General features: G+C 41.5%; 1 protein-coding gene across 1 annotated transcript; it reads right to left on the bottom strand.

Annotated features, from left to right (window-relative positions):
• Positions 1-857: 857 nt before the first annotated feature.
• On the bottom strand, positions 858-20,768 carry LOC130175266 (myosin-7-like). The gene is made up of 45 exons (XM_056385643.1): positions 20,669-20,768; positions 20,427-20,530; positions 19,573-19,716; positions 19,310-19,466; positions 19,136-19,163; positions 18,432-18,525; positions 18,219-18,311; positions 17,988-18,051; positions 17,637-17,735; positions 17,257-17,360; positions 17,032-17,170; positions 15,944-16,062; positions 15,678-15,827; positions 15,172-15,342; positions 14,861-15,040; positions 14,218-14,350; positions 13,956-14,032; positions 13,594-13,681; positions 13,248-13,365; positions 12,957-13,080; positions 12,720-12,856; positions 12,393-12,563; positions 12,123-12,207; positions 11,430-11,672; positions 11,177-11,353; positions 10,179-10,324; positions 9,873-9,963; positions 9,614-9,771; positions 8,541-8,772; positions 7,701-7,827; positions 7,282-7,400; positions 6,890-7,086; positions 6,589-6,772; positions 6,279-6,444; positions 5,271-5,395; positions 5,057-5,172; positions 4,766-4,952; positions 3,101-3,310; positions 2,875-3,000; positions 2,543-2,633; positions 2,363-2,442; positions 2,055-2,159; positions 1,857-1,952; positions 1,594-1,737; positions 858-1,502 (listed from the first exon to the last, which is right to left on the bottom strand). Exons 1-45 carry the CDS (start codon positions 20,766-20,768, stop codon positions 1,491-1,493), a joined length of 5,811 nt encoding a protein of 1,936 aa, XP_056241618.1. The 3' UTR covers positions 858-1,490.
• Between the last annotated feature and the right edge of the window lie 1,170 nt (positions 20,769-21,938).

Below are 21,938 nucleotides of genomic sequence, written 5' to 3'. Positions count from 1 at the left end.
GATAAAGGCTGCACTATGTTCACCAGCTGCTCTGACTGTGTCTGTCTTCTGTTCACTGCTGGGCGTGGCTTGTCTGAGCTTTTTTATGTACTTATATTTTGGCTACTTATTGTTTTCTATGAGATGCAGTCAATGTGTAGCTGAAATCTAAGAGACTAAAAATAGTAAGAGACATTCTAACACCACACAGAGTAATCTGGTTGAATGCAAATATCAAAAACATCACTTAATGCAGGTTTAAAGGTGCTATATGTAAGTATTTTAGTTTAAAACATTCAAAAAATTTTACTAATTAGCAACAGAATGTGAAGAAATAACAGTTTTGGTGTTGTGACAAAGACGATTACATATTGTGTTGCAGAAATATCTGCTGAAGTTAGCATGCTAGCCAGCTAGCCCCGGCCGTCCCATCTCATTAAACCAATGTGCACTTCAAGAGGCTTTAGTGTCATTTTAGCGTCGAGTCTGCAATCAGTCCAACAGGAGAGGATGAGGAAGTAGCGCCACCCGGAGGGCAGAAAACCATATTCGGCGGCAAAGAAATGAAGAAATACAAGCAAAACAAGAGTTACCACTTTGTTGACATTGCTGTTGTTTTCCACCTCTGGAGACAGCTACTGCTGAGTAAAGGAATGAAGTTTGATGCTGAACTCATGTCTCTTCTAGACTGGTAAGTAAACAGCTGTTGATGCTAACGTAGCAATAGCTAGCTAGCTATGTAGCAATAACAAATACTTACATTAGCACCTTTAATAACGTACTTTATGTAATACATGTAAACGTAGCCACTAGTAGCCACTCAGTGACTTTGTTGATATGCCGCTGCAGTCAATCCTGCAGTCACACATTACTTGCTGTCCCTTGGTCTGTAGCTTATTTTGTTCTCAGCAAAACATGCACATTTCTCACCATTTTCACCAACAACCAGGAAAGTTTTCAAACTGAGGATTAAAAAAGGAGGAATCAGGGAGGTAAACAAAACAAAAAAAAAAAAAAGTGAATACTTTCTGCTGAGACTGTCACCAGGTATGCACTGGTATAGACTACTTCCAAAAATTAGCCACAGCCTCACACTACACGTCTGACACTGACGCCTTCTCTCACTCACTAGTCTTACTACTAGTCTTTATATATCACCAAACTAAAGCATTACAACCTTACACAGTGCAGCAAACTCACTTTGAGTACTGTGTGACAAAGTTTGCAGGTAGTGACTGACTGACATGTTGCATGAGACTATTCAGTTCTACAAACCAGTTCACTCAGCTCTTGTACATACTTGCTACCTTCAACACTTCCTCTACAAACCAGTTAACTTCAGTGCTTTACAGTGGAGAAATATAGAAACATAATGACACGGTTACACAGAGTAGATGCAGATTCAAGTGTCCCCCCCTGATCCTGGACAATACAGCAACAATACAACACATCAGCCAAAAACACACAGCAATCAAACATCAGAAACCCACTGACGGAGAGGCAGGAGAGCTTCATTCAGCGATCTGCAGAAAAACACAATCAGCAGATTAGAAACACTTTTAGATAGAAACATTTCATGTGAGCTACAGAATTAAAATGCACAGTGTGACTCACCACAGCAACTTTGCTGGTCTGTTCACGGGTTCTAATCCGCAGCTTGTTGACTGTCGTCTCTGCGATGTCGGCTCTCTCCTCTGCGTCATCCAGCTCGTGTTGGACTTTCCTGAAACGCACTGTGCTGCAGCTCACCTGCTCCTCCTGGGGGACAAACAGAGGAACAACAACAAATCTTTAAACTCAAAATCAACTTTGGCTTCTGTTTGTGACCTCTGTTGTTTTACTTTTAATGCAAGAACATTACAATAATAAGCACTCACAGCGTTCTCAGCTTGTCTCTTATAGCTCTTGACTTTGGTCTGAAGCTTATCAATCAGCTCCTGCATCCTCAGCAGAGTCTTCCTGTCCTCCTCTGACTGCAGGATCACAAAGAGAACCAATGATAAACACAGAGAACCAACAGAACATCTGTATGATGAGGACAGAAGCAGCAACTGAATGATGAGAGGTTATCAGACCTGGTACGTCAGCTCTTTGACTTTTCTCTCATAGCGGCGGACCCCTTTCTGGTACTCCTCACTCCTCTTCTGCTCAACCATCAGCTCCGTCTGCAGCTCCCTCACCTGCACACACAGCAACAAACCTTTTTTATTGACCCTGTTTACACCTGCTGAATCTGGATCAGGAGACTGAAATGCAGCTACTGTCAGAGAGACAGAGAATGAGAGCTTTTAACCTTACTGCTCTACTCAGCATGTTGTTTCTAAGGAGTGAGAAACCATGTTAACACAGCGAGAACAGAAACAGTTGTCAAGTTTTCACTCACTCTTGTCTCCAGTTTAAGAAGCTGCTTCTTTCCTCCCTTCAGCGCGATCTGCTCCGTCTCATCCAGTTTGACCTGCAGGTCTGTCAGAGGCACAAACAAAGATCATTGATCTGCAGGACCAGCAGGTGATCTCTGTGTTAAACAGAGGAGTTATTACCACTATGTGTGTTGTTTTTGTACCTTTTACTGTAGACTCCATGTTCTTCTTCATTCTCTCCAACATGCTGCTGCTGTCCTGCTCCTTCTTCAGCTCCTCCGCCATCAGAGCCGCCTGGAGAGACACATATGCACAGAGTTCACTTAAGTTCTCCAAAAACATAGACTTTACAGCAGCAACACAACTTCAAACTTTCCAACAAAAAGCAGAACAGATGAGAAGAGAAGGGAGGAACAGCAGAAAAGGTTTTTTAAAAAAACAAAAAACTGTTCTGTTCCTCCCAAAACACAAGAAAACAATCAAAAAGAAGTAAATAAAAGAGGTCAAAGGTCAGAGGTCAGGACTCAGTACAGACATCAGTGATGGCCTTCTTGGCTTTCTCCTCAGCACTGCGACTCTCCTGCATCGCCTCGTCCACCTCTCCTGTCAGCAGAGACAGATCAGCCTCCATCTTCCTCTTCTGGTTCACCAGACCTGAGTTCTGCAACACCAGGACATCAGTCAGGTAATCAGTCGATCAATCAGTAAGTAAATCAGTCAGTCTGCAATCAGCCTGTGTGTGTGTGTGTGTGGGTGTATACCTGTGTAGTGAGCAGGTTAACTCTCTCTGCCACCTCCACCAGCTCGTGTTCAGCCATCCTGCGGGCGTGGTCGGTCTGCTCGAGGATCCCACGCAGCTCCTGCTCCTCAGCCGTCATCAGATATAAGCGTCGCTCCAGCAGGACGATCTGTTCTCTCAGCTGATTGGTCAACTGGACTTTATCTTCCAGCTCTACCTGCTGCTCTTTAACCTGGAACACAAAAAGTTTAAGAATTAAATATCATGCCACGTAGTATGAAAAGCAATGATATAGAATTTTTAAAAAATGCCAGTTGGGGGCAGACAAACCCTGAAATATCTTTACATCATTATGCTGTTCTTATTAATCTGTTAACAGCCAGATGCTAATAATTCTTCCTGCTTCATGTGTTTGAATTTTACTCTTTCTGATCCCTAAACTTACCAGAAACACCAGGGGCCCAGTGGTGGAAGATGTCCTGCATTCACAATTGTACCTAATTAACCCTTTCACACGTAGCGGTCACTACCTTGGACAGCTATTCAAAATCCAATGTCTTGCATATGCCTGGGATTGGATGGTGGAATTACCATAGACCGCCGCCTTGTTGCAAGCAAATGAAAGTGCAGCTAAAAACCCCCAACATCCAAGATGGCCGACGAAACGTCGAGTATGCCCAAGCATCAACCTTTCGAGGCTGAAAAGTGAAGCCAAAAACTACAGTTCTTCCAATGAGTTTTTGGTCTGTATAGCTAATTTCTTCCTTCATGACAACTGTACAGGGGGTGAGTTTTATACATAACTGACCTGTTAAAATTTTTATTAAGGCTTAAAGTTATGTATAATGAGTGACAGGTGGGTGAGTGTATGTGTATGTATGCGGACAGCCCTTGAAAACACCATAGGCTGCAACCTAGTTGCAAACAACTGTAATTGCAGCTGAAAACATCCAACATCTAAGATTACCAACCATATGTCAGATATGCCAAACACCTTTGGAATATCTATCAGGTGCTTCTATAGAAAGACTCAAGCAGATAAAAATTGTGGTGCTAGCAAGTAACAAGGAACAATATTATTGTTACATTTGTCAAATAATGATTATGTACAAGCAGAAAATTACAATTAATCATGTGTCAACTAAAGTGGACATCATGCATTACTGGTTATAATTATATACAAATCATGTTATACTACAATTTCACTGATGTTAAAATTTTGTCTATAGTAAAATTTTCCCAATAAACAGTTCATATCTGTTAGAGTCATGTAATTTGCAGGGCAAAATCAATCATTTTTATGCTAATTAAGTTTATTGTGTTACTGGTATTTGATCATCATGTTTTGTATGTCCTGAAGTCAGATGTAGCCCTGAAACCCACCAGCCTCAGCTCACTGAAAACAAAGAATCTAAACATTACATGTACACGCAAAAACCAGTGCAACTGTCTGTGTCTCGTGACTTTGTTGTTATTTTTGTTAATTATTTCAATCATCAATTAATCTGCTGATCATTTTCACAATTGATTGATTAATCGTCAATCAGAAAACAGCAAAAAGTGCAGATTAATAATTCCCCTAAGGCAAATGTGATTGTTCAGATTGTATTTTAGTATTTTAGGTCAGATCTTTTATCTGTCCTTGCTGCCCTAACCTTGAGTTTATTTTCTTAATATCTGAGATTACCTGTGTCTGCAGGTGTCTGATGACCCTCTGGCTCTCGGCTGCCTGTTTGTTAGCATGTCCCAGCTGAACCTCCATCTCGTTCAGGTCAGACTCCATCTTCTTCCTCAGACGAACTGCCTCGCTGCGACTACGAACCTCCGCCTCCAAACTGGCCTGCAGGGTCTCCAAGGAGCGCTGGTGGCTTCGCCTGGTGGGCAGGATATTTCATACAGTTTTAAATTTGGTACCTGGACTTGTCAGGTCTTTTACTGACATTAAGACACTGAGTCTGTTACTCTATATATTTGGTACCTGAGGTTGTCGATCTCTTCATCTCTCTCTGCAATCTTTCGCTCTATCTCAGTCCTTATCTGCTGCAGCTCCATCTGAAATTTCAGAGTCTTACTCTCCTCGTGCTCCAGAGTACCCTGGTTGGAAGAGAGTTTGCAGGTACAGTGGTTTAGGACAACTGTCTAGCTGGTGGAGAGTTGACAGATGCAGTATCTACAGCAGGCAAGTCAGTTACCTCTGCTTCCTCCAGAGCTGCTCTGATGTCGCTCTTCTCCACATCAAGGATCTTCTTCATCCTCTCAAGCTCATGGATGGTCTTCCCTCCTTGACTGAGCTGATCAGTCAGGTCAAGGATCTCCTCTAGAATCAAGATATTCGCTCAATCAATTTTTCAATCAATCAATATTCATTTTAGTCCATAACAGTTATGTAAGCTATAGCCAAACCTTTGAAGACTGGGATCAAGTCAGATACACAAGGTTAGTCAAAGTGTTGTGGAAACGCCTGCCTGGATCACCAAGTCTTGTGTTAGAATGAAAACAGACCATTGCTCTGGTCTGATGTGTTGCAGTCGTCCGTTCTGAAACAGTGTGAAACTATTTCTTATAGTTCAGTTCAGCGATGAGATGATGTAAAGTTCTGTTTTGATTGCTGCTCTGGTTTTGGTTTATTAAGAAACTTGTTTACTATGAACTGCAAAGTTTTTAAGCTAGCCTGCCACACTTTTGCATTTTTACATTATCTGAAGGCCACCATGTGTTCTCCTACAGCTTGGAAAGGGAGGGGTGAGGGGATTGGAGGGGTATTCAGTTGGTTGCAATCTGCAACCTCATCACTAGATGCCACTAAATCTTACACACTGGTGCTTAAATGGTTGCAGGTTAACTCCTCAAATATTTGACTACATACATGCTATAATAACATAATGCTATCTCATTTCTATATATATATATATATATATATATTGAGGAGGATCATTTCAGGATGGGGAAGAACCCAAATCCTAAACAAAGCAGGACACACTTGCTATAGCATTAAAAAATACCCGCTTCCACACAATGAAGTGTCAGTGTGGAGTGGGAGTTTTTCGAATGAAACTTATGAACCTACAGCTAACACGTTGGAAGAAATGTAGAATATGTAGGTTTGCAGCTCACATTGGTTTCAAGACCTGACCCTAGACCAAGTCCACAAACCTAGTTATCCATGTGGCTGCTATAGGTGAAGGAGAGAGACAGAGTACCTTGTAGGTTCCTGTTTTCTCGTTTAACTGTTTCCAGGTGGTCCAGAGCTTCTTCGTAGCAGTTCTTCAGTTTGAAGAGCTCGGTACTCAGACTGCGAGACTCTCTCTGCGACGCCTCCAGCTCTGTCTGACTCTCCTCAAACTTCACTTTCCAGTCACTCAGCAACTGCATTAAACAAGGAAAAAGCAGTACATGTGTTTGTTTCTGAGCTGCTTTTATTGCCACCATCTACTGGTGGTGAGTTTTGTTATTAATTTCCTTCATTGTTTACAGCTATATTGAGGGTTATGGGTTGCGTTGCTGACAGACCTTGTCAAAGTTGCGTTGCTTCTTGTCCAGAGCCAGAGCGGCAGCATTTGAGCGCTCCAGTGCAACCGCCAGGTCTTCAATCTCTGTCTGCAGACGCTGTTTGGTTTTCTCCAATGAGGAACATTTGGCCTGAGATACCTCCACAGCTTCTTCAACAGTCTGCAGTTTGACAACTAACTTCTTCCTGCAAGCAACAAAATGCAACAAGCAAAAGAAATGAACTAGAAGCAACAAAAGGTTCCTGAAGTGTGATCCAGAGCAGCTGGTGAAGGCGGTAGCAGTAGTAGCAGTATTATCTTACTTTGCATCTTCCAGCTCCTCTATCCTCAGAACAGCATCGGTCTCATACTTGGCCCTCCACTGAACCACCTGACTGTTGGCTTTAGATAGTTCCCTTTGCAGTTCAGCTTTGGCCTCCTGCTCCTCCTCCAGCTGCTCTTTGAGCAGACTGCAGTCATGACGGGAAGCCAGCACTGCGTGAGCAAGAGCTACACGAGCCTGAAACACGCCAAACAACACATCCAGTCACTTTGAACCACATACCTGATGCTCTTATCCACAGATCCTTCTATTTAACACACCTTCATCAAGGAGGGACAGAAATTAGCTAATTTAGATCTAAGTAAATTTGTAAGAATGGTCATGAGTCCTATATACAAATGATGGATTAGAGTAAAAAGGTTTGAGTGTTACTTTGCTCTCCTCCTCCAGCTGCCTCTTCAGATCATCAGAGTTCTGGCAAAACCCCGCCTTAGAGCGCTGGAGCTGACCAATCATAGTGTCCCGCTCCTCCAGACGACGGCTGTACTCAGCTGGAAGAACAAAGAGAGAGAAGAAAGACGTCAGCGTAAGTTCAGCCTCCTGCATTAGACCCTCTGTCAGAAAGTGTGTTTATCAACCAAGAATTAAGAGAAAATACAGGCTCTGTCCATATCTTCTATCCATATCATTTGTCTGAAAGCTCTTGAAGTTTTTTGTCCGTGAAGCTCCAAATATTCTCTTTTGAGATTATTATTCTATAGTATAATGTCATGATAGTTATATTATACACACACATATATATATATATATATATATATATATATGTGTGTGTGTATGTGTGTGTGTTGTACCAGTCTCAGTCAGGGCTCGTGCTTTCTGAGCAGAGACTTCAGTCAGTTGTCTCTGCAGCTCTTCAGCTCTGCTCCTGCTCTCGTTCAGCTGGTCCTCATAAACCCTGCACATCTTCTCCACAGCTCCCTACACACACACACAGACACACACACACACACACACACACACACATATGCATAATGCATTCCTTTACCGCTACCTCAACCATCACCAGAGAATGCCTAAGCCCACAAACACACACTCAGATAATAAATTATAATTTACATACTGATGATAGAATCTGGGCCAAGGCATTCTGAAACTAAAATGTCATTAGGGTTGTTTCAGCTTGGAGACTGAAGATTCATAACAGATTTATATACATTATGATATACACTATATGATAGTTTCTGGACGGAGTCACATTCAACTCCATAATAAGTAGGTCCTGGAGGAAAGCTGAAGTTATCTTGGCCTGTCCTGATCATCTATGTTCAGAGTCTGAGTTACTGTCCGTAGGCCTGTTCAACTCATGATGTGCTTTTTCTTAGCTGGACTGTAGAAAATGTTTCAGCTTTGGATCTTTTAGAATATATGTAGGTCTGCTCTGGTAGAGGGTTTACTTCTGTGGTTTAAAGTACTCCAGAGATTTCATACTGCACTTCATAAACTCAGGGTACAAATGAGTTGTCACAAACAACGCTTCGGAGGCTGAGATTTCTCTGCTCTTAGTCCCTAGAGTGTGTCAAACTCCAAAAACTCTGGATCCTATGTTTCCCATTATGCAACAGGCTCAGTAGAACTCAACATGATGAGTAAGCTGATGTTGGTAAAACTATTGCTCCTGGTGTAGTTTGTACCTTGGCCCTGGACAGCTGCTCCACATTTGTGGCCAGGTCGTCGGCCTCCAGCCTGAACTCTGTCTTCTCTTTCTCCAGTTTCTGTTTGGCTCTTTGCAGAGCGTCGATCTGCTCGCTGAGTTCTGCCACCGTGTCCGAGTGCTTCTTCCTCAGAGTGGCAGCCATTGCCTCGTGGTGAAGCCCTGCCTCCTCCAGATCCCGACGCATCTTCAGGAAATCTGCCTCTCGCTTCCTGTTTGATATGAAGTTAGTTACAGTTTGTAGTCAAAGGGTACGCTTCAGACAAAAAAACAGGTCTGCAAACAGAAGCATTCGTTCAAACGGGGATAACAAAGTGGTTTCAGACAGCCTCTCCTTTAAGGAATTCAAAGTGCACTCAACAGTTCACATCAAATGAGACACAAGTAGACACTGTTAGACCCAGATAGTAAAATAAATCTGGCCCATACTTGGGCCACATGCTTGGTCTCTTCTGGCCCAGTATACGCCCAGTTCCACTGCCAGAATCTGGCCCATATACAGCATGATTGTAAGATGCTACTTCAACATCTGGACCAATCCTAGTGGACACACAGAAAATCTTTTGGCTGTCAGCCAATATCGCAAGATAACAGCTGGACTCCACCCAGATGTAGGCCAGACTCGGGCTGAAGACCCAGGCATATGTTGGGCACACTGAAACACACTGAGGCCATTAGGTTTCCCTGAAAGATGATTCTACACAGCCCCAGAGGTCCCAAAGTTTTCACAGAGTATTTCTACTTTTGTTCAAAAGGTTCTTGGAAATGGATAAAAAAAAAAAATCTACAAATTCTAGTTGACCAATCACTGACTCAGTCGAAATCATTTCTGGAAAACTGGAAGTTGCATTAACTGATTGCTGCTGCCATTTGAGGGCAGCTCAACAAACTGAAAACACACTGTTGAGATATTCTCAGCTTATCATTTTTATGGTGAAAATCTGCACCCACTCCTGAGAAGAATACCTGGTTCTATAACTGATAAATGTTGAGTAATATATTTCATTGTTAATCTATAAGTATTAATCCCTGTATCTTTAATGTGATGAAGACCTGTTGAGAGCGATCTGAGCGGCAGAGGCTCCTCCTGCCTCCTCCAGTTTCTCTCCCAGCTCCTCCAGCTCTCTGGCGATGTCGTTCCTTTGACGCTCAGCTTTGGAGCGCCATGCCCGCTCAGCATCCAGTGCCTCCTCCAGCTCCTCGATACGAGTCTGAGGGAGCAGTCACAACAGCACACTCCTGTAGCAGTAGCAGTGACAGAGATGAGGATCAGGAAACTAAACAAGTCCTGTTCTGGATCTGCCTGACTGACCTGAAGCTCTTTGATCTTCTTCTGAAGCTGAGTGACCAAATTCTGCTCATCCTCCATTTTAGACTGAAGCTGACCCAACTCAAAGTCTTTTCTTTAGGGAGGTGTGACGACAGACAGTGAGAGAAAGGAAGAAACAATCGAAACGGAATGAGAAAGTGCAATAGAGATTATATTAATACTAATATTGGTTATTATTCAGTGATTACTTCTGATTAGTTTCACAATCTTGATTTGTGAGAAAGCAGAAATTCAACCATTTTTGTTCAATACAAGATAAAAACCACAAGCTCTGGATGTGTTTCCTACTTCTTCAGTCTCTCCTCCAGCTCATCCTTCTGGTTCTCCAGGTCCCTCACTGAATCCATGGACAGCTTCAGATCCCCCTCCAGCTTCCGCTTTGTTCGTTCTAGATCCACCCGGACCTTCTTCTCCTGCTCCAAGGAAACTTCCACCTGCATGGACAGAGAGATGAGAAGGTGTGAGAAATCACTGACAAACTCATAGAACAAAGTTTTAGATTGTAAAATTTGGACAACCTGCGCCAAGGAGCACCAAAGTTGTTCTGGTGGCGTACCAAAACCTTATAAGACACTTAAGGTTGTATCTTACTTCAATTTGTAACCCATCTGAGCATTATTTAATGAATGTTAAGGAGGTTCTAGAGGCCCTGTAGATGATTCTTGTTTTCCTGTACGAGGTTCTGGGGGTCTTACCTGTGGTTTTTAACAGTAACTAGAGGGCTAGAGCGGTAATTAAATAGGTTCTGGATGCCCTTTAGATGGTTTATTTGGTCTTTGATGAGGTTCTAGAAGTTGTTTACTTAGTTCTTGTGGTTAATGAGAAGGTTCTAGGGGCCTTGAGGTGGTTCTTTTGGCCAGTGAGGAAATTCTACAGGTTCCGTAGGTGGTTTCTAAAGGTGGTGCTGTAGGAAATTCTAGTGGGTTCTCAGGAGATTTTAGGGAAAGATTTTGGAAGAGTGCATTAGAGATTGCTATCCATCACCATCATCAAACAAATGAGGGAATATCAACAGTCAGGACAGGTTGGTTTTTCCTGTAGTTCACCCATCTGTCACCAGTCAAACTGCATCCAGCATCTATTATTAGTCTCTATGGCAACAGTAGATCTTTTAGAAAGACAGACATGTTAGTAGACTTACAAGACAAATGTAAATCACACAAAACAAATCATTCTCTAAAATTGTTCCAGTCCATCATGTGCACAAGCAGCTGAATCATTTTAATGTAAGTATACTTTCTGTTTGTCGATACAGCTCAACTTTGGACACTTAGATCTTTTCTTACGCTGTCCACTTGCTGCTCGAGTCGAGCTTTCGCCTTGGCCAGCATGTTAACTTTGTCCTCCTGAGCCTGAAGGTCATTCAGGGCCTGCTGGTGAGCTTCCTGCAGGGCGGCTTTCTCCCTGCTCAGAGACGCTATGGATTCATCCAGAACAATCATCTCCTGAGACAGGTTCTTCACCTGGACAAAAATAAAAACTTATTTAAACTAATCTGTTCTCACTATCACCAGACTGAGGCTCTTCAACCTGACGCACCTTGTTCTCCACTCCATGCCTCTCTTTCTCCACTTTAGCCAGCGTCATCTCCAGATCGTCCACGTCTCTCTTCAGCGACATCACCTCTTCCTCCAGCTGCCGTTTCTTGGACGTCAGTGTGGCGCTCACCTCCTCCTCGTCCTCCAGACGCTCCTGCATCTCCTTCAGCTTCGACTCCAGAGAGATTTTGGATTGAATCAGCTGATTGCAGCGGTCCTCTGCGTCCGCCAAGTTGTCCTGCTCCTAGATGATTAGGATGCAAAAAACATAAACTTTCAATTTTTGGGGTTGGGTTTTAAAAGGTTCATTTAAGTGAAAAAGTGGGAGAATTTTCTTAACCAATAAAAAAAAGATTAATCCTGGAGATACAAGGTTTACACTGCAGAGCAACAAACAAACACAGTCTAGGGGCTGTATTTTTGGAGTTTTCCAGGAGATGCTAATGATTCATTAGTAATGACTGCAAGACTGATTATTTTTTTTTTTTTACTTAAGAGGCGAGGAGACCATCCAATGTCGTCTGGCAGATTTGATAGAACACCAATAGCAATATCTTCTCTCTGCATTTACAGGGTAAACTAACATGTTTTTCCTGAATGAGAAAAAAAATCCAGATGTAGGACAGATGTCAATACCAGGTGGAACTAGGATAAAGAGGATTTCCCAACGTGCATGTTCGGGTAAGTGACTTACAGCTTGGAGCTGCAGAGCCAGGTCATTTTTCTCCTGAACCAAAACCACCTGCTTCTCCTCTGCCTCCCGACGTTTCATCTCTGATCTGATGGAGAAAAACACAACAAACCAAAAAGACAGATAAAAAAAACCATGGAGTAGAAAACAGAGACATCTTCTGTCATGGAGACTGCTGTTATTTTATTTTCTATTTAGAATAACATCTAAATGTCTAAAAACTGCAAAGAAGATACAAACAGCCAGTCCACCACTGACAGGCAGGTAACAGACCTGTCGAAGGCCTCTTTCAGTTTGGCGAAATCTTCTTTCAGAGCAGCCAGTTCTTTCTCCACCTGGGCACTCCTGAGCAGGGGGCGGAGCTTATAGAACAACATCATCCATGGCCAAGTCCTCACAGAGAAGAACGCTCTGAGGTTGAACTGGATTACCATCACAGCATCTCTGATGAGAAGAATTAAAGACCACATCAGTATTTTTAGCAAATTACAATAACTCACATGAAAGCACAATTAAGTAGATAAACTGGATGCAAAACTCTCTTAGTGTTATTTTTTATTTTATCCTTTATTCATCCTATCCTTTATTCATTATATTAACCTTCGCAGCATCATCTTCTGTCGTTCCATCCTCATCAGCTTCCCTCTGCACATGGCCTGGACAGTGGTGAGGATCTGAGACAGACGGGCGTCCCTCATGTCCTCCAGTTGACCCAACAGACCCGCCTTAAAAAAGACCTGAGTAGGATGGAGTGGAGATGAAGAAGATCATGTTTAATCACCATCTTAACTCTGGGAGCAGAAGTAAGTTGTAGGAACTGCAGTATGTGTGTTGTACCTTTGAGTGTCCGAACTTGTACTGGGTGTGGTCTATGTCCAGAGAGCCCAGCAGCTTCTCCACAGCCTTCCTGCTGTCCACAAACGAATCCTCCGGAATCGCAGAAGGATTCAAGATACGATAACTGAGAAAAAACAGAAACAAGTTCACATGGATCACTGAAGAGTAGCAGGTTAGAAAACCAGGACTGTAGCTGCTGCTCAGGCTCCACCTGAGGCTTTAAAGCCGGGATCAGTACATCAACTAAAACATGAAGTAGTGTTTCTGTGTGTGCTTAGGTTTTGGACTCACCGCTGTTTGAACTCAGCGTACAGGATACGGTTTGGAAAACCCTTCCTGCAAATCCTGATACCCTCGAGGACTCCGTTACACCTCAACTGGTGTAGGACCAGAAAGTTATCCATCACACCTGGAAATCAGACAGGGGCACTTGAAACTTCTTCAACAGTTTTTTAAAAACTCTTTTCATACATTTTATTGACAAAACAATCAACAGGCAAGGAAAGGGGGAAGAATCTACAATATGGAAAGTTGTCATTCCAGTTTTCATTTAGTTTCCTGGTGTATGATGAACATTAAATACATGCAGGGCTGCTAGTGAGGCTACAGATGTTTAGTCCTGCTGTAGCTGGGTTACCTGGATTCTTTGTCTCATTAGGGATGATGCAGCGGACAAAATGAGGCTGAGTGCTGCGGAGGTTAGCCATCAGCTTGTTTAGATTCTCCTGTATTCAAACAAGACAAAGAGTTGGAGATGTCTGTTTGGTGTGTCAAGAGCCTCAGCCAATCACAGTCAGTCGAGGGTGTTGCTGCTTTCTCTAAGTGAAAGAGATGGCAGCAAGAACCATAACCCAAGCTTGTTGTACTCAGTAGTAAGTATACTCTGTTTTTGGCTGTGTTCTACCAGTGATGGAAACAGTATTTGTTTTTTGTTTTTCAATCTCCTTCTTGATCACTTTATTTTGATCCTGAATCACAGGTAGGAAAGGTCCAACTCACCTTGTGTAGCTGTGAAACTGTCTGGAAGGACGCTGCTTTCCTTTTCCTGTGTTTGGTTTCAGCCTTCGGATCACTGGCTGAAACAGCATCACAAACAACCCTTGTTTTCATAGCATACACAGAGTCACCACACTCACTTGTACTTCTTTCTCATGTGATTTTCATTTAAGGTATGCAGGTTTATTCCAATTTGGAGCCTCTAGATTCTATTTATTTGTGACACTATATGAAACTACTGAATACTGTCTCTTTGTCTAGTTACCCATCTCAGAGCTGATGTAGTTCTCAAAAAGGCCAGCCATCAGTTTGTTGGAAGATTTCTGGAACAGGGCCACAACCGTCTCATTCAGAGGATCTCTGTTCTTATCCAGCCAGCCTGTGATGTTGTATGGCACCTGCGATGAAATCATTTTTTTAAATTCCTTGTTCTCCAAGAGGTTCTAAAGATTTGACTCTGCACAGAGAAAAGTTTTTTTTCAGTCCTGCTGTCCTATCCTGTAGTCTCTTTTGTGTTAGTGAGCACCAATCTCATGAAGTCCCCATTTAGGATCTACTGGCTAGGATTATGGAAACAACATAATATCTTATCATATTTATGCAGACGACACACAGATTTACATGTACAAAGGTTTCTTCATTCAAACAAAGATGAATCAGAAATAACTGTTTTTGTTGCCTAAAGTGAGAACCACAAACTTTTCTAAATTTTAAAAACCCAAAAAACTGCCCAAAAATATGACCATAAAAATACACCAAATATTAAATGACTTACGTCTCAGCAAGAAAATTTGTGGAAATCAATTCATCTGTAATAAATATTAGTCAATTTTAGTTGGTGCCTGACTGCACAAAGAAACTCAAACATGAGCAGGACCAGCAAAGGAATGATACGAGCTAATACTCACCACTCCAGCATAGTGAACCACTTCAAAGTGAGTCTCGTATTTACGCTTCTTGTCTGGCCTTGGCCTCTGGAAGTTCAGCGACTTCCCCAGATGGTTGTCATAGAGTTTGGTTTTAAAGCTATGGTCCGTGGCCTTGGGGAACATACACTCCTCTTCCATGATGGACAGAATACCCATTGGCTGCACACAGAATCATTGATTATCTTGTTGTATTTTTATATCAAATACAATTTTTCATCTTGGAGAACAATGAGACAGCCGATTAATCATCCCATAGTATTCCTGTGTGAGCAGACTCCACACAAACACACCTTCTCTATGAGGTCTATGCAGGCCTGTAAGTCCAAACCGAAGTCTATGAAGGTCCACTCTATCCCCTCTGTCTTGTACTCCTCCTGCTCCAGGATGAACATGTGGTGGTTGAAATACTGCTGCAGCTTCTCGTTGGTGAAGTTGATACACAGCTGCTCAAAGTTATTGAACTGCAGAAAGACAGAAACAGTTTCATAGTTGTGTATCATAGACAGAGCTGCTCCCAAGATCACACTGGTTCCAACTTGCAACATCTGGCCTAGCTGCACGAAGTCTGTCTGATTTATATGTTGTGGTTGGTGGCAAACAAGCTGTCAGACATCAATCCTGTAGTCAGCCCCACTATGAGTTCATGGTTAACTCTTTCTACACATGTCCGATAAACAAGCTACATGTGTATGAGACAGTGAGGTGTTTGGTACATTATTCTACATCTTTTGATATTTGGTATGTTAGGAAATGTCTGGATCTTGACCAGATGTCTCTGACCTTCTTTCCTTTTTACCTCAAAGATCTCAAAGCCAGCGATGTCGAGGACTCCGATGAAGTACTGACGAGGCAGAGCCGTGTATAAAGACAAGTTGATACGACTCACCAACCACTTAAACATACGATCGTAGGTGGCTTTGGCCAGGGCTGCTACTGCATAGTTAACCTACACACACACACACACATAAAATGGCCAGTTTTAGGTTCATTGACAGTTTTGACAGTTAATATGCTTGAATACAGAAAAAGAATGGTTGCTTGATTGATGAATTAATTGGTTACCTGTTCTACTGTCTGTCCTTTCACAATTAACTCATGTCCAACTTTGACGCGGGGATTCAGGAGGCCTTTCAGCAAGTCAGCAGAGCTAATACCCATCAGATAGGCTGCCTTATCAACACCTAAACACACACAAAACATTTCATACACGTACACAATATAATATGTTACACCATATCATATCCAACATTCAACAGTTGTAATGGGTGATGTAGAGGTTGTTTGCAGTAGGAATTCTAAGGTATAGGAACTTAATTTGATATTTAAAACAGAAAAGTGAGATAAAACTTTAGTTATAGTATAGGTAAAGAAATGAAAGGTATTTTTAATGTATTTTCCACTTTTCTTCAGTTTATATTTGATTGATGAAAAAGAATCAAATCATGGAGCTGTTTTCTTTAAGATGTATGCAGACGATGCTGTTATATATGTATGTCCCTGATAGAACTGTTTCCTCACTTTCCTCCCAGTTGTTGCTGTGTTAATATACCAGCAGGGTTTGAAAACTCTGATCTATTGAACAGGTTTTGGAAGTAAAGCATCTCTGTTTAATGTTGTATTCCCGCCCAATAACATGAGAACCATGTCTCTATCATGGGCAGCCTGTACCACTTTTAAGATTTATTTACAGACCATACAGATAAACATTGTTACATACAGATACACAATGCAACAGATGTATAGGGCGTCAAGCTGAATCTAATTTGCAGCTGCTGCCCTATATTAGGCTTTTTAATGCTTGATAAAACAACCAAACAAATGAGTTGATAAAACGGAGTGAGGACAAAAATAACAGGACAGATAAAAACAAATTTATATACTTGTATGCATGTGTGTATGTGTGTATGCAGAATCATATATAAGTGTGTGAGGAAGCTGATAAGATAAGAAGTATCAATTTCAGACAGATGTGTTTCTCTGTTTGGGAATTTCTTATCCACACAACAATGGATCATTACTGGCATCATTGTAAACTCAAGTCGAAGCAGTTGTTAATGAGTCATGTGTTGTGGTTGTGGCTAGCTTAAAAGTTATAATAGATGACATTTTATTTGAGTAGATTACATGTTATAACTAAAGGTGTGTCTTACTCTCTGTGCCGTCGGCCTCAGCTTGCTCCTCTCTCTGTTTCTTCTTGAACCTCATGTTTCCAAAGTGCATGATGGCCCCAACAATCTTATAGCAGCCATACTTCTCCTCAGGCGTGAAGCCCAGCGTGTCCATGGCATGCTACACAAGCACACACAGACACAGATTTAAAAAATGGTATGACATCAGAACACCATGTGTCTTTCAGGGATGAGTGTGTTTCTTACGTCAGTGAGCTTCAGCTCCTCTCCGTCATTGATGCTCTCCACTTTGGTCACACCCTGAGAGCAGAAGTGGTAGTCGTAGGGGTTGGTGGTCACCAACAACATGTCTGCAACACAGACAACCACAGAAATAACAGCATTAAATAATATTTCTTAATCATCCTGGTTAACCTTCAGAGTAGCTATAACCAATAATCCCAGCTGCAAAAAATGTTAAAATGTTAACGAGAGAACAAACTGTAGTTTTAACATCTGAATTATAATCTAAGTAATATGATTCCAACTAAGATTAGAATTCATTTGTAGTTGTGTGTGAGTGTTTATATAATAATAACATCAGTATTAATATAAACAGTAATAACATCAGTTATAGGTGGGGTTACCCTGCAGTTCTGGCTTGTGACTGGACAGGATCTGGTAGTAGATGTGATAGCTTCTCTCTCCTGGCTGCTGGAACACAACTCTGGACTTCTCTAAAAGATCTGATAAAAGACACACATAAATACACACAACTCTACAACTTCACCAACACAACAGTCTGTTGTCCTGTATGAATGAATGAATGAATGAATGAATGAATGAATGAATGAGTGGCCACTTACATGACCCATCTATTTTTAAAATACAAATGTAATTTGAGATTTGCTGCTTTATCACAAAAAACGTCATTATTAGCTGTTGAGTTATTAGCTGTCATTAGAGCTGTTGTAGTTTATTGACACAAACACACTCACAGATGTCGATGTCAGCAGATGCCAGCTTCCCTGTCGGCCCAAAGTGAATTCTGATGAACTTTCCCTGAGACGCACAAACACAGACCCACACTCAATATAACACAATACCATGCAAACTTAAACAACAGGTTACAGTTTTTTTCGCCTCCAATAAACTTCAGGTGAACAGATTTTTGCTAAGAAATGTGGATTTCAGGAGGAATGATTACAGCAAGACTTTATTAAACTCACAAAGCGAGAGGAGTTGTCGTTGCGGATGGTTTTAGCGTTGCCGAAGGCCTCCATGGCCGGATTAGCCTCAATGATCTGGTCCTCTAAAGACCCCTGAACACACACACAGAGGAAAGGAGGTTATTGTGTCACTGTCTTCTAACATACAGTAACATTAGTTTTCACACTGCAGCAACAAGATGCTAATAAATAAAAGTGGAGAAGAAGACTTACTCCCTTCTTCACATTTTCTCCCAGTGCAGCGACGATGGCGAAGTACTGAATCACCCTCTTGGTATTGACGGTTTTCCCTGCACCTGACTCACCACTGACAGACAAGAGACCAGATTTCACTCAGGTACTGTTAGAAGTTAGAAGTTATCAAAATGTCCCACATTTTCCTCTTCTCCTGTGTTTTATTTGAAGTGTTGATCTATAAGAAGATTTCTTTGTGGTTTTAATAACCAAAAATCATCTCAATGTAGCTTTACATCTCCTCTCTCAGGCTTCTCTCTGGAGCTCTAGTAACAAACGATCGGTTAGCCAATCAGAAGAGAGGAGGCTCTGATCCTCCCTCCTGATTGGTTTTCTGAGTGATATAGCAGATTTCATGTCATTTTAAGGCTCAGTTTCTGAATACAGGCTGTGTGCATTTCTCTGTGGAATGAGACGTGGAATGAAACATCTATGTTTATACTATATGGGACCTTTAACACACCTATCACCAAATCAAAATAAATCACAGCACCTGCACCCATCATCCCTGTTGACACATAAAGAAACCAAAGCACACAGATGACGTGAATAACTATGATTATTTCATAACATCACATGTGGAGGTCTGGCATCTAGTGTCGTTCAAGTACGACTTTACATTTATTGGCTAAATTGCAGAATTTACAGTCTGTGATGTTACAGCAGCTGTGGCTCTGACTTACGTGATGAGCATCGACTGGTTCTCTCGATCTGTGGAGGGAAATGAAGCCACATGAAAGAACAGCAGCAGAAGAAGTAAACATCTGACAGTATGTGGGATAATTCTAAGAATATGGTCATTAGGTTGAAGTCAGTATGTGGCTGATGTACGAGGTCAGAGGTTAAAGGGGACTCACTCTGCAGCAGGTCAGAGTAGGCGTTGTCAGCGATGGCGTAGATGTGGGGCGGGGTGTCTGCACGACGCCTCCCTTTGTAGGCTGTTACTACCTCAGCAGAGTAAACTGGCAGCCACTTGTACGGGTTAACTGTGACACAGAACAGACCCGAGTAGGTCTGACACAGACACAGAGTTAGAAATGAAAGTTTGATAAAAACAGTTTCCAATGTGCAAAGATTTTTTTTTTCATTGAAATAAAACGGTCAACTTATAGATACTAACATAGATCATCCACATGCTGTATCTCCTCCTCAGGTTGAAGAGGACTGAAGCCTCGTTTAGATGAGTCAACATGGCCATGTCCTCTAGCATGTCAAACTTAGGAGGGTTCATGGGCTGGAGGTCATCTTCTTTTACGATCAGAAACTGAAACACACACACATACAACATTGAGGTTGATCCTCTCAGAGCTTTAGGAGTGCTGGTGCAGAGCCACTTCTGCCTGGGTGTCTTTGGAGAACCGGCCTGCATTTCAACAGGTTTGGGAACCAAACATTGAGTAGTGGTTTGCGAACAAACAACAAACCTCAAAAAAAGAAAAAGAACATTACGTCACAGAAGTTGGGGCGATTTCCGTTGCTCTGTTCCCTTATTATAAATTCATTACATCTTGCATAACTGCTGCTGCTTTTGCTCATGTTTTCTCAAAATGATGGAGAAAAGCCAGTGTTAACAGGCTGTAGTATAAAAGTCTAACTTTTTGCAAAAAGAAGACATCTGAGGATTTTGACCCAGCTAGTATTGACTTTTTACATGTCTTTTACTTTGAAAGGCAAAACAGTGAATGCTTCCAGGTCTTGCACTGAATGGACACTCAGAAAACACCAGAAAACAAATCCACATGAGGACTGAATTTACTATGTCCCAACACCTGAGTGAACTAGACCTACTAGACCTACATTTGATCAATACACTGACATCATGATCTTTAAAGTCAATGTTTTGTTACATACCAAATGAAACCTAACGTAGTTACCTCTGTTAAGTGAAGAGTTGTGTGACATATTAATTGACAAAACAAGTCTAACTGAGTAATTAAATGACAAATTAACTGACTGACTGACTAACTAACCCACCCGTCCGTCCTTGGTCTCCACAGTGGTCTTGTCTCCATTCAGTTCTCTGATCTCCACTTCAGTGTAAGCTTCAACATCATCGGGCATCCAGACACGCTTCGTACCTGAAACGAATGAATTACACACATTTCTATTCAATATATTTGTACACCCATATAGACACATATAAGCTCATAGTTTTCATGTTAATTTAAAAAACGCAAATAATTACAATAGTGTGTGTGTTAAATGTGTGTATGTACCATCAAAAGCCTGGGCCTTTGCTGCCAGCTGCTCCAGATTGGTGAGACGAAGGTAAGAACCAGCTTCTCCAAACTCTGCCATATCCAGGAACCGAGACATCTGAACAAGAACACATGGATACACAGGTTCTCTAAAGCCTGGCCTTGAATAACCATATTATATACCTTAATAAACTATCTTGAGGACCAATCTTAGAAAAGACCCATGAGATTCAAAGAACATGTTTGAAGAACAAAGCAGCAAAGTGTGATTTTCAAAGACTATTGAACTAATTTGAAAAGCACTTGAAGAACAAATGTTAAGAAAAAACATGAGAGAAGAAACCTCTGAAATACAGATCTGAAGAACAATCATATTTTTTAAGAGCAGTCTTTACAAACAACCTCAATGGAAAACCCCTGAAGAGAACAAGCTTGAGTAACAGCCTTGATCGATCTTGAATCTATCCTGGAGAACAACAGATTCAACCAGAGCTCAGTCTGGATCTTTATGGTCACGTTGCCTTCAAATTTGAGTCTGGATTAAAGTTTTTTACATGCTTGGTGATCAAGTGCTTTCCCTAAGGAGTACAGTGACTACTGACAACACCATAAGCCTCCTCTTTATAGTAACAATGATAACAGTAGAGCTTCATGGCTCAGACACACAGTACTTGTTATTAGATACACTCAGTGTTGGTTTGAGTCCACACTTGGGATTTGTTTGTTTGTTTGTTTACAATAACAAAAATGTAAAATATCACCAGATCATTACTGATATAAAACACATTTCCCCAGTATCTCACTGTCCAACAATCATTCACCTTCTTTATTTAGCTGTAAAACCTAAACACAGACCTAAACTACATGATGATGTCAACAAATTGGCATGACAGCCATTTTTACAATGTTTGGCCGACCTCAACACATTACTCAGGATTTCTGACAGAGTTAACAGCTGCCACATCAGCTCAACAGGATCCATGTGTCTCCCCCTGTATTATTTTCTTTCCATTCCTGAGTTGAGACGTTGTCGCACCGACATAGAAACTGCCTGGACAAATGCTAACAGTAAATATAACCATCTGATCGTGTTGTTAGACAGCAGATGTTGCTCTTTGTGAGTGTGATCATGCCTTAACTTGGTATTGGAAAAAGGATGATGTCCTTTATCCTTACTTTTCATAATCAGGACAAAAAAAATCCACAACTCTGGAAGATTATAATTCAGTAAAAAAAAAAAAAAAAAAATTTTTATAGCCAAGTTAACCTATTAATTATTAATGGATCC

The sequence above is a fragment of the Seriola aureovittata genome, chromosome 9 (assembly GCF_021018895.1).
Source record: "Seriola aureovittata isolate HTS-2021-v1 ecotype China chromosome 9, ASM2101889v1, whole genome shotgun sequence".
Taxonomy (NCBI): Eukaryota; Metazoa; Chordata; class Actinopteri; order Carangiformes; family Carangidae; genus Seriola; species Seriola aureovittata.
This window is presented reverse-complemented; position numbering and strand designations above follow the sequence as displayed.

Coding starts and splice junctions, on each gene's coding strand:
- LOC130175266 (XM_056385643.1), bottom strand. CDS start 20,768: ATGTCTCGGTTCCTGGATATGGCAGAGTTTGGAGAAGCTGGTTCTTAC. Junction 17,361..17,636: donor TCACAAGCCAGAACTGCAGG/GTAACCCCACCT, acceptor TCTGTGTTGCAG/ACATGTTGTTGGTGACCACC. Junction 8,773..9,613: donor GCTCAGATCGCTCTCAACAG/GTCTTCATCACA, acceptor CATATCAAACAG/GAAGCGAGAGGCAGATTTCC.